Genomic DNA, 13,250 nt, shown 5'->3' on the forward strand with positions numbered 1-13,250 from the left:
CAGATCTGATTATGGAATATATTCATATAATGATTGCAACACTTATCTCAAGTACTTGAAGATGTCTAGAATGTTTGCTCTTAGGGCTGATGAAATCAACAATAGGTCTGCACTTTCATGAGCATCAGGTCTGCCCCTTAAACACACCAACCAGCAGTCAGGCTCAAACCCTAGATCTGCACATTTAGTGCATCATAAGTCTGCACTTTTTGCTTGAGACTGGGCTGCAACTTTAGCGCCTTGATTCTGGAATAGTTCGGCTTCCTTTATGATGGTATTTGCCCTTAATGTTAGCACCTTCAATGGCAGAGATAATTCTGATTATTCCTTCTTCAAACTTCGCATTTAGGCAGATGTATAATTCGCATGAAGGATATATTGATTGTATGTTTGAATGAGGTGAATGTGTCTTTATTTATATGTGATGCAAGATCCATTTATGTCGGCCTATGATAAATTAATAACCTTTAATTTATTTGCATCACTTTAACCAAAATGCTTTATTAGATAGGGTCGGCCCTATTCATGTAAGCACGTTATCTTGCATGTAGCGTGGAGTTAAGGAGTGTCGTGATGTATAGGGCCCAGCCCTAAGAGTGGCGTGTGGGATGAGAAGGGCCCAACCCTAAGAGTGGCATGTGAGAGGAGAAGGGCCCAACCCTTGGCGGATTCCAATGTTGCCTTAAGGCAATTGGAATCCGCATTCTACCTAGTTACAATCAACACTCCCTCTTAACTAGGGAGAAAGATAATCTTACAACCAGGTTACAAGATTAGGGCCCGGCCCTAAGTAATACATACAATGTTTAAATTGTAATCCGAACTTAGCTGTCAACTTCAAATATTCCAGAGAGGGGATCACAACAAGTAGCCACAAATGGTAGCCCATAGTATCCATCTTGTACTGCCTGTGAAGGGTGGATTCAAAACTTCAACATGCACACTTGCAAGTCATGAATACATACACAATTATTCATGCACATCATGGAGTCTTTCCATGCCATCGATCACGCATATCCATCATTCATTGTCTTTACCTCAGTCTTCTCCCAAAGAAGAATGTAACATCATAATCTTCCATCTTGCACCCAAGCATAGAGTGGAGTTACATAATCATTGTTCTCCATAAGCATAAAATGAAAACATAGTCCTCCATCTTGCACACAAGCATAGAATGGAATCTAATAAACATAATCCTCCATCTTGCACACAAGCGAGGAATGGAATAAACATAGTTAGAATATTGTAGTCTTCCATCTTGCACACAAGCATAGAATGGAACTACATAACATAGTCTTCCAACTCGCACACAAGCATCGACTAGATCCACCTTACATTGCCCGCAGAGGGTGGTTGATACAACACAATGTATCACTGAGGTTGAGACTCCCTCTCAACCAAGACGGTGTTCTCCACAGCTCCAAGTCTATCTTTTGAAGTACTCAAGCTTCAAGAGACTTGGTGAGAACATCTGCAACAAAGGATTGTCCTGCCATAAAACACTGAATTGTCAGGTATCTCTATACAACCCTGATAATAAATCAAAACAACATAACAAGAATTTTGAGAAACCACACCGCTTCTCTTGATGCAACACTTGCAACAATGTATTTAGCTTCAGCAATACTCAATGCAACTGAGGACTGTCCTTGTAGGTCCAAGAGATCGCAGCGGGTGAATGCTTGAAGTGTTTTCCTTGTCCGTAACACTTCTTGACCAATCTGAACCTAAGCAGCTTCAGCCCATAATCAATTGTGTCTTGAAAATATCAAAATATGCTTGGCTGCAACAATATGCTTAGCTTTGATTAGCTGAAGCACTCACCAATCAACCTACCTCTTTTCAGATGAATCTGCAAGATCATAGTTGGCTACAGACATACTCAACTTCTTCAAGTTAGCTTCCATATAAGTTTACAATCCATGATTCTAACATAACAATAGAAGACTTGACTTAGAATAATTTCATTAGATCCTTGCCACACTTCTAACCTAGAAGTAATGCATTTTAGGTTTAGATCTTCCATCTCAATTCTGAGCTAATTCTTTCTTATATTAAATCATGAGACTATCTTTATCAGTCAGAGTTAGATCATCCACATGAGGAATTAGAATTAGCATTTCAAATACTTTGAGGAACAGGTTAGAATATTTACAAAACCCTAGGCTTATCAAGTACTCTTTCATACCAAGAGTTTTATTGAAGATCATAGGGCTCCCTCTTAATCCTGAATATCAGACTAATAGCCAAGCACCATAGATCATAAGTATTCATAAACAAGGATGAGACATGCCAACTTCACCTTTTATGAATTGGACCCATGGCGCAATTATGATCAAGACATATCCTCAAACTTCTTCTAATTGAGTGTGAAGATCCTTATGCCTTATTTCAAAGCTCTCTTTGAAGTCACATCAATCCAAGCTTATGGATTTCTGATGTCAGTATGGCCTTGGCCCTCGACATACATCACCTACTATATGAGGTTATATAAAAATGACCTTGGGTGAGGATCACAACATTCATGATAAGTTAGATGCATCCCTTTAACAATATAACCAATGATACATAGAATGCTGAGAAAATACTTATGTGACACAAATTAAAAAGAGCCAGCCTATAACACACAACCTGAAAACTTGTACATCACCATATAGGTTATAACAAAAATTTAATTTTCATGAAGGATGTACATGATCATTTTCTGCCTCACCAGGGTTTCCACAGATTTGAGAGTATATGCATACAACCATTAGTATGACCTAATAGAGTCTACAATTAGCTCACAAAAGTATGATAGTTATCAACTAGAATAATTCCAAGTCAGCAATTGAGGATATAGAGTATATTATTAATTTCCATAATACTTCACACTTCATGATAGCAAATAATCAACTGAAAAGTCAGTTTTATGTAACTATTATAGAATCATTCAATTGATAGTCAAAACTCAATCAGATCATAGGTGAGGAAGTACTAAGGAGAGTGAAGTATACTTACCAATGAAGATACTAACCAAGCAATGATAGTGAGAGCCTATACTTCCATGAATCAATAGCAATTAGTAGGCTGCAATATATATAATCAAAATAATTCTGATAAAGGATTTCAGATCAAACCTCTAGACATCCAACAACAAATACATCAAAGGAATTAATCTTCGGATCAAGCATTGTGAACAATAAATTCCTAGCTCACTTATTTATGACATTTATTTAATGAATACTTCATTTACTCAATTAGCAGCGATACTTATGTAACTGGCTTATTTTCCCTTATGCACATAGATAAAGGCACACACAAATTAAACGAAGTTCAAAACAGAGAGGAAATATTCGAGTTCGCAATGTCTTCATCATTACAAATATATGAAGTTCAACTTTTCTTCTTTGTTTTGATCTCACTCATTGGAACAATTAAGCACTAGATATTTAATGTGGGCATACATTCCATATTTAATTTTAGTATTTAATTGATCAGGTCACATACAGGCATCTACACAAAATCTCCCCTACTAGATTTAGGCCTGTTTTAACCATAATTAATCTATTTCAAAATACTTATGACTTCAACTAAATTGATTAGAAGACAAAATCTATCTTAACATGAATCAAATTTGTGATATTCCATAGTTCAATTAATTTATCAATTATTAATAAGTAAATTTGTTCATTTACCATACTAGAGAACTAATTATATCATACTAGATAATTAATTTTATCATCCATAATTCTTAATGCAAGTGTCAACCTACGTTACTACTTCAGTTCTAAGGAAGAAGGGGATGTCTATGTTACCAAACCGCTCAGAGACCAAAATACAATAGGCTCCCTCAAGGCTTACGGTTCCAAGCCCTTACCCTATCTTGGGAATCATCCTGTTGATTGGATTTAGACTGCCCCTCTTCGGAAACAACTCCATTCCCAACTTTCTTAAATACTGACAGTAGTAACAAGCATTAGGCTATAAGTATACTAACTTGTCATGTATTATGAATATATATAACTGTCATACATAATGCAGTCCATATTAATATTATTATTAAATTCTGCATAAGAACATTATCAGGTATCATATATTAAGCATACATCTTAAGCACATCCCCATGCATACCACCTAGAACAAAGATGTTACTGCCTGTAATCTTAATAACAGTTCTGATCCGATCCGATTGGTGGTGATATCACTGAATGCTTTGATTCCTTTCCTTTATGTCTCTCAATATGAGGGAGAGGTCACACCTCCTCATCATGTATGCTCTTTGGCTAGAGACACACCCTTTCACCAATAGCACCTTTTGAAAAAGTCCAACTCTTCATTATTTCTGCCATTTGAAAGGGACACAACCTTTCATAATCAGATTTGCAACTCTTATTTAGATCAAATCTTAACCACTACATAAGTATGCAGCCCAAACGAAATAATAAGCCCTTAACAACAACCTTAATTAACCAAGAATCCTCTTATAATATTCGGTTTAACAAGGACTAAATAAAAGATTCGTTCATTTAACATCAAAGTCCTCTTATTGAGAGATCCTTATATTTACTAACTTGTCACCAAGGAAGGAAGCAACAAGAGACTGAAATCACATGATTAAATCTGATCACTAGTTAGTACGAACTTGTCTCTGATACCATGTTGATTTTATACATTCAGATTAATGTAAAACTTAGAAATCAGAATTTAGTTTCTAATTAATTTGTTTGTTGTTAAAATTTAGAGATTTCTAGATCTAGGCATAGCATAGAAATGAACAAATAAGAACAAAACACAATTACCCTGTGAAAACCTCCTAGGAGGAAAAACCAAGCCAGAAAAGATCCTCAGATCTGATTATGGATTATATTCATATAATGATTGCAACACTTATCTCAAGTACTTGAAGATGTCTGGAATGTCTTCTCTTAGGGCTGATGAAATCAACAACAGGTGTGCACTTTCATGAGCATCAGGTCTGCCCCTTAAACACACCAACTAGCAGTCAGGCTCATACCCTAGATCTGCACATTTAGTGCATCTTAAGTCTGCACTTTTTGCTTGAGACTGGGCTGCAACTTTAGCGCCTTGATTCTAGAATAGTTCGGCTTCCTTTATGATGGTATTTGCCCTTAATGTTAGCACCTTCAATGGCAGAGATAATCCTGATTATTCCTTCTTCAAACTTCGCATTTAGGCAGATGTATAATTCACATGAAGGATATATTGATTGTATGTTTGAATGAGGTGAATGTGTCTTTATTTATATGTGATGCAAGATCCATTTATGTCAACTATGATAAATTAATAACCTTTAATTTATTTGCATCACTTTAACTGTGATGTCCCCTTCTAGCTAGAGACATCACTCTAGCTTGTGATTAGCCTATCAGAGACCCTCGTAGGCTAGTAGGATTGGATAGAGGGTCACCTTGGCATGGAGATCTTCCGGGGGACAGAGCAGAGTACACTTCTGGGTTGCCAGAGTTTGTTTATGATGAGTTTTGCTTTGAGTTTGGCTTGGCCAGGCTATTTTTAGCAGTTGGAGATGGACCCCAGCTATTTTTAGCAGACATCATGGTCATATGGGTGGTCAACTAGTGAGCTCCAGTTTCAGACGGCATAGCTAAATTCAAAATATTCGTGGAGTTAGACAAGTTTGAATGACTTAGCATTTATTATTAAGTGATTTAATAATAAAGTTATAAAGTGACTTTATATTATAATCACTTAACTTGAGGGTCAACTCATCATTAGACGGGGCCATGTTTTTAATTAGATTATCTGAGCCAGACTATTGAAATATTAAAATTAAATGCCCATTTAATGATTAAAATCATTTTTGACACCCAAAGTGAAATTAAATGAAATTACAAGCAAAATTGTAATTAAGAGGATTAGGGTACGACTTGCAAAAAGGATAAATAGCGTTGAGTTTGGAAAGAAGAGGATGGCTATTTTATTTTGACATTGTGAAATTGAAAGGGTTTTGCTCTGGAGACTAGGGTTTTCAGCCACCATTGGAGGACGTAGTTGCTTCAATGTTCACCATCTGAGCTGATGAAATATTCAGTGATATTTGGTTTCAGGAAGACTTCATTCAGAGGTCTTATTTGCATCTAATTGCGCAAGATTGAAGAATAAATTCACGAGAAATTATTGCAGATTTATTGAAGAATTTTTTGGTGATTAACAAGTACTGTACGGATTGCTACAGTACCGCCGTACGGACTGCTACAGTGCCGCGTGAACAGTACCGCGTGAATAGTGCCGCCGTACTGATTGCTACAGCACCGCGTGAACAGTAATTTTTTCAAAAAAATTAAAATTTGCAGTTTGCAGATTTTTTTCAACTACTGGGACAGCAAAAATCAGGTTTTTATCTTACATTGTAATGAAGTTGTTTTCCATTCATATTGGCCATAAAACAGAACAAACATTCCCTTGATAGTCTCGTAAATTAATTCCAGCAGTAATATTATTGTTTCAATATTATTTTAAGCATAGGAGTTTATTCCAGTATTGTTTCATTGCTCATTATTACCAAAAAAACACAAAAAATCTATAAACATTCAAAAACCAAAACAAATTCAAATCTACTGCATTCAAAAGAAACAATCAACAGAGGAGAGCCAAGTTGGGTTCTTACATTAACCGAAATGCTTTATTAGATAGGGTCGGCCCTATTCATGTAAGCACGTTATCTTGCATGTAGCGTGGAGTTAAGAAGTGTCGTGATGTATAGGGCCCAGCCCTAAGAGTGGCGTGTGGGATGAGAAGGGCTCATCCCTAAGAGTGGCGTGTGAGAGGAGAAGGGCCCAGCGCTTGGTGGATTTCAATGTTGCCTTAAGACAATTGGAATCCGCATTCTACCTAGTTACAATCAACAAGCGGGCTGCAGGCAGAGATATTTGGAGAAAGTACTCAAATGATGAAAATGAATTTTTATTGTAAAAGGGAAATATCTACTTTGGGATAATAAAAAGATAAAGTGCAGTCCCCAAAGTTAGTTATTTCCCCCAGCTGCCAAAGTAGCTTTTTTTGTTTTTGATCTCCATGAAGTGCACTTTTTGGGACAACTTTATTGCTGCTAGTTGGTAAGTTAGTTGAAGGGTAAGGTTCATATTTATTAGGTATGGGGGAGCATGTTGTATGGATGAATCTGGGCCATTTGTTTAGTTAAATCCTGGCCATTCATCCAAATTTTGAAAGTCTATATAAAGGGGACTAGTTCTCTCTTGTTTTTGTAAAAAGTTAATGAATTGTTGCCGAAACTCTACTGAAATTTATACAAAATTTATGGAAGACCAATCTGTGTCAATTTTCTTGTGACCGCATGGTTCCTCTTCCCAAATTTCAATTTTTGTTATGCATTTTATTTACAAATGGTTTCCTTGAATCAATATTTGATAGAATTCTCTATTCATACCATTAGGAATTAGCTGATTGTTAATTTCTCTGTATGGTTAGTTTGAATGTTTGACAAACTTAGTTTGATTACTAGATGTTTAGTTGGATGAATGTTTTGAGATTCAGCATATGCATTTGGTAGTTTGAAAATCAAGATTATCCTTTGAAGATTGCACCGGCTCTGTCAAGTTGTGTTTTAAACTGGCAAAACAGGGTTTGGTTATTTGAGAATTCTATCTATTTATTCAGGGTGTTGATCTAGTTAAAGTAGTTTAACTTCTCTACCCTTTCCCCCCTTTTTCTATTTATTTTATATATAAATTTGTAACTCATACTTCAAAACAGCATCATGTTTAGTGGAAATATGATGAGAATGAGACTTGTAAAGTCTTAAGAGCGACCTGTAGAACCTTTCTAAAGCATATCTTAATTGCAGACATAAGTTCCCTTTGTGTTACTAGCAAACACATCACTGCTGAGTTATCCCATAGTCATGACTTGACAGTATAAACCTTGAGGTTGCTTTCTTATGATCATCCTTAGTAGCACTAGAAAATTCCTTACACAAGAGAGAATGGGATTATCTCGGTATTCTATTCTATGTTGACAAAAGAGATTAGCGTGCTACATTTCTTGCATCAACAGATACCATCTCCCTAATGCAACCCAGGTTATCGAAACCTCAGTCCACTCACCCTTGGGGCCCATAGCCCAGATTTCAAGATCATGAGCTCTTTCACCCTTGAGGCTCATCTATCATGAGATGGTTTTACTCCGCCTCTCCCTAACAGCATCACACCATTCCTCAGGAAAAAGGAATTAGAACTGGTTAATGTTGAGACATGGACCAGCTAGGACTCGAACCTAGGACCTTCCATACGCTGCTGGAGTGCTCACACTGAGCTACTGGCCCCTCTTGGACCAGTCCATCATCGGTCCGGGTGTGGCTTATTTCCAACACCAACACCCCCCCTTAAGCCACACCTCTCGTGTGCTTGGGGCTCCTAGCCTGGACCTAGCTTTGATACCATGTTGAGACATGGACCAGCTAGGACTCAAACCTAGGACCTTCCATACGCTGCTGGAGTGCTCTAACACTGAGCTACTGGCCCCTCTTGGACCAGTCCATCGTCGGTCCGGGTGTGGCTTATTTCCAACACTAACAGTTAAGAGATTGGGACTGTAAATATGTCAATATCTTGTTGCACTACGAATGTATATGAAATTAAGCATGACAGTCATACATATTGCAATCTATATTAATATTACTATTAAATTCTACATAAGAACATTATCGAGCTTCATATATTAAGCACATCCGCATGCATACCACCAAGAACAAGGATGTCACTGCCTGCAACTTAATAACAGTTCTGATTTGATCTGATCCATGGTGACGCCACTGGATGCTTTTGATTCCTTTCCTTTATATCTCTCAATGTGAGGGAGAGGTCACACCTCTTCATCATGTATGCCCTTTGGCAAGAGACACACCCTTTCACCATTAGCACCCTTTGAAAGAGTGCAACTCTTCATTATTTCTGCCCTTTGAAAGGGACACGACCTTTCACAATCAGATCTGCACTTCCAATTCCCAAATTATTCCCCCTTCAAATGAGTTCTCCTCTCCCTTTTATACCTCATATTTGGGGGAGTCACAAATTATCATTTCATGTCTTTTGACCTTTCATTAACTTTCATCAAATTTTAATTATACTCTTTATATTTTTATTTAAATTTTATTTTTATTCTTTTGTATTTTAGTTTAATATTATTATTCATTATTAAATTATATTTCAAAGTGGTGACATTACATGTACGCTCCATCATCATGGTTGGATGGAACAATATCAAACATCTTAAACTCAGTTTAATTGCCAAAAGTTCAGTTGGTTCTTATTTTAATAGAGATTTTAATTGTTCAAGGAAGAGGAAGAATTCAAACTTCCAATTTCAGATTTTGAAGATTTCATAGAAGATGTTAGAGCCTCTAATGTTGTATAGGTAGTGACCGATTCAGCCCATTTGAGTAAGTTAGCTGACTTGATGTTGAAGAGTGGCATATTTTTTGGACCCCATGTTGTGTTCATGCATTGAACAATACTTGGAAGGACAATGGTAAGATAGATTGGCTAAAGGCATTGGTGTTAGAGGCTAGAAATGTGCATATGCTCTGTCATAACCCCACATTTTTGTAATTATTTAATAAAAGATAACATTTATACCTTCCATTATTTAATCGGAAATGACTCCTTGTTTTATATTAATATAATGATCATGTTTTAATTATTAACTCTTAATTTAACTTTACCATAAAATGTTGTTAATTGAATATATAATTATTGATGTATATAATGTGTTACTAAATAAATATAAACTATAAATATACAATATAAAAAACTTAATGCATTATAAAAATTATTATTAAGAAATGAGATCTTATCACCATACGATAATATTAAAATAGACCCCATATTAATATACATAAATAAAATATTTATAATGTATCGATACCCTATTAAGTAAGCGCTAACCTTAACATTACCGAGGGTATTGCACCCAGCAATCACATTGTATGTGATGCGGTGCGTATAGCTTAAAGGCGCCGAAAGGAGTTTCGGGTGGGCCAAGGAGCGGTAACTCCAACAGTCACCCCCGCTCACTCCTCCCTCAGCAGTCACGACCCATGGCTGGGTCCGCCCCAACCCCCCCGATGGTATTAAAAGCATAACTCGTGGGGAAGAGGTAGGAAGAAAAGCACGCAGGAGATAAGATAGGGGAAGGAGAACGTCAAAAGCGGAAGGGACACAGGTAAGTCACTCAACCGCTAGTATTAATTCTGCAATAAGTTTATTTATAAATCAGTAGGGTTACATACCCAAGGGTAGATGTTCATTAAAATCATCAATACATATATGTATGTAGTTTACTTAATTCAGTACATAGCATATACATAGATGTGGTTGGAATACAAATGTATAGAGACTAATATAATGAAAATCAATATAATATATTAACATATAACATATATATATATGGGTATACAATGTGAATGAACCTCCATGTGCTAAATTTAGATAACAATTACAAATTGAGGAATAAACAACATTATTCAATTAAGGACTAGTAGGAATGAATTAAGATATTACCATGTTAATGAATGAGGAAATTGCATATCCAAACCCAATGAGATTAATGAAGAATAGAGTAACAAGGATAGCAGGAACTAGGCCTCTGTCAGGTAGGCCACCCACTGCGGATGACTAAAGGTCTGCTGACGGTTGGGCCAAGGGGGAGTGTACCGCCCTTGGGCCTGATAAGCACTACGGGCATCCTATTGCAGCTAGACCTCTTGATCTCATTAGGAACTAAATATGGGAATTGACTTATTGATAACAAGTGACCTTAATAGAATTTGCTAATTACACTCTAGGTAAATCATTCATATCAAAATCAATTGTTGAAATTCATTGTTTATATGTTTTTCTTTTAGATTGCGGATTTGGGGACATTACAATTGGTATCAGAGCCTGATTATACCATCCTGTTAAGGGTTGTTAATGCAAACTTATCAAAGGAGAACCAGAGGAAGTAGTAACCACATGGGTGAACCATTGGAAAATGAACTTAGAACATTTATGGAAAACAATGATAGAAAAACTCAAGCTCTGATAGAGCAAAATGAAAAAACAAGCCAGGCTTTGCTTCAAGCCTTACAAGATATGAATACCACCATGAATACTCTTAGGAATCATTCCAATGGCAGAGAAGAAAACTCTAATCATTCTGAAAACACTCATAATACATCCTCTAGCTCCAGGATCCAAAAACCCAATTTCCTACCTAGAGAGGAAAACAATAGGGAAGAAACAAACACTAACTCCTCCATGAATAACACAGAAGAAATGGTTGTGGCCTACGCTGGATTAGGGCCGGAAGTAAGAGAGGTTGTATCTTTTAGGGAAATTTGTAAAGCAAAGAAAAATGAGACCCCTAAGAGAAAACCAATCAGCAGGGATATAAAACACAAAGTTAATAAACTATCAATACCTAACTTTGATGGCTCAGGGAAAATGTCAGCCGAAGCATGGATCCAAAAACTTAATACATATTTAAATCTCAGCCCCATGACAGAAGACGATGCAGTCCAATTTGCCATTTTACACCTAGAAGGTTTAGCCCATGAATGGTGGTATCATGGCACCCTCACACAAGGTCATGATGGTATAACAACATATGACAAGTTCACTCAGAAGCTCATTAAGAGATTTGAGAGGAAACACCCACAAAAAGATTTCAAAGAATTAACTCTCTTAAAACAAAAGGGAACAGTGGAAGAATACATCACCGAATTTCAAAAAATTTCCGTAAGGGTCTCAGGAGTGGATGAGGACAGGCTCACCTATCTTTTTGTGGAGGGACTCAAAGACTCCATTAAAGGATTGATGAGAGCATTGAAACCCCCTACCCTAGAGGATGCCATAGATAAAGCTTTGGGCCTAGAAGACGCTTCAATTGGGGAGAGACCATCCAAAACATTCACTAAAAATACATATACTAAAGAATGGCCTAGAAAGGGGAACACCTCTGAAGAAAAAGAAGAACTTAAGAGAAAGAACATATGTTACCATTGTCATGAGAAATGGAAACGTGGCCACATTTGCAAAGAGGGAAATGAAAGAGATATGCTTAGAAGAAAAAATTTGTGTTTTAAGTGCAAAGAAAAGTGGCAACCAGGTCACATATGTGGGAGGAAGAGCCAAGCACACAACTTGGAAGCCTTATCTAGCGATGAAGAAGAAGAACTCAATGAACCCCCAAGCAAAAAGAAAAAACTTACCGAAGACGTGCAAGTATCATTAGCAGCAATTTCCGTAGCCTCAAAACACCATCCCTTTAGAATCAAAAGTGTGATCAAAGGGCAAAGAGTAATTGCACTACTGGATAGCGGGGCTACCCACAACTTTATTGATAAAAGCTTGGTTAAGAGGTTGAAACTGACAACACAGGAGTTTAAAGGGTTCCAAGTAGCCCTTGCCGATGGATCCACTTCCTCATGTAACAAAAAAATCCTTCAATTGAGCATAACATTAGGGAAATACCCTACCAAAGAAGATTTCTATGTGGTCGAGTTAGGGGATTCAGATGTAATCCTAGGAATTCCTTGGATACATTCCTTGGGAAGATTCTACCTCGATCACCCCAAATTGGAATTATGTTTCACTCATAATGGGCAGGAGGTACTAATCAAAGGGTTGCATGATGGCACAACCAGAATGGTAACCTCCAAAAGAATGGAAAGGATTTTTAGATGTAGTCAAGGAGAGTGGGCTGCCCAATGCATGGTACTAGACCAAAATTCAAACCAAGGGGAAGCCATTCATATTGATATTAAACCCATTATTAGAAAGCATAAACGGGTGTTTGAAGACATCCCAAAAGGACTGCCACCCAAAAGAGGTTTTGAACACACTATTGAACTTGAAGAAGGTGCAAAACCAGTAATCTCCACCCCTAACCGCCATCCAAGAGGCTATAAGGAAGAAATTGAGAAAGCTATCAAAGAGCTTCTAGAAATGGGGCACATTCAACCTAGCTCCAGCCCTTTAGCCTCCTCCATTGTATTGGTAAAAAAGAAGGATGGAACCATGCAGATGTGCATTGATTATAGAGCACTCAATAAGAAGACTATAAAAAACCGATACCCCATCCCTAGGGTGGATGAACTTATAGATGAATTACATGGAGCAGTATACTTCTCAAAAATAGATTTGAGATCAGGATATCATCAAATAAGATTGAGGAAGGAAGATGTTCCCAAAACAGCCTTCTGATGCCATTATGGCCACTTTGAGTTTTTG

The 13,250-nt window shown here is 37.0% G+C and overlaps 2 protein-coding genes across 2 annotated transcripts in view; one reads left to right on the plus strand and one right to left on the minus strand.

Annotated features, from left to right (window-relative positions):
- Positions 1–13,250, minus strand: part of LOC131077808 (eukaryotic translation initiation factor) — a 139,796-nt gene that overhangs the window by 15,024 nt on the left and 111,522 nt on the right. The window lies entirely within an intron of this gene.
- Positions 11,295–13,223, plus strand: LOC131858870 (uncharacterized). Its single transcript, XM_059212339.1, has one exon. It carries the CDS (start codon positions 11,295–11,297, stop codon positions 13,221–13,223), a length of 1,929 nt encoding a protein of 642 aa, XP_059068322.1.

Source organism: Cryptomeria japonica, chromosome 10, assembly GCF_030272615.1.
Source record: "Cryptomeria japonica chromosome 10, Sugi_1.0, whole genome shotgun sequence".
Taxonomy (NCBI): Eukaryota; Viridiplantae; Streptophyta; class Pinopsida; order Cupressales; family Cupressaceae; genus Cryptomeria; species Cryptomeria japonica.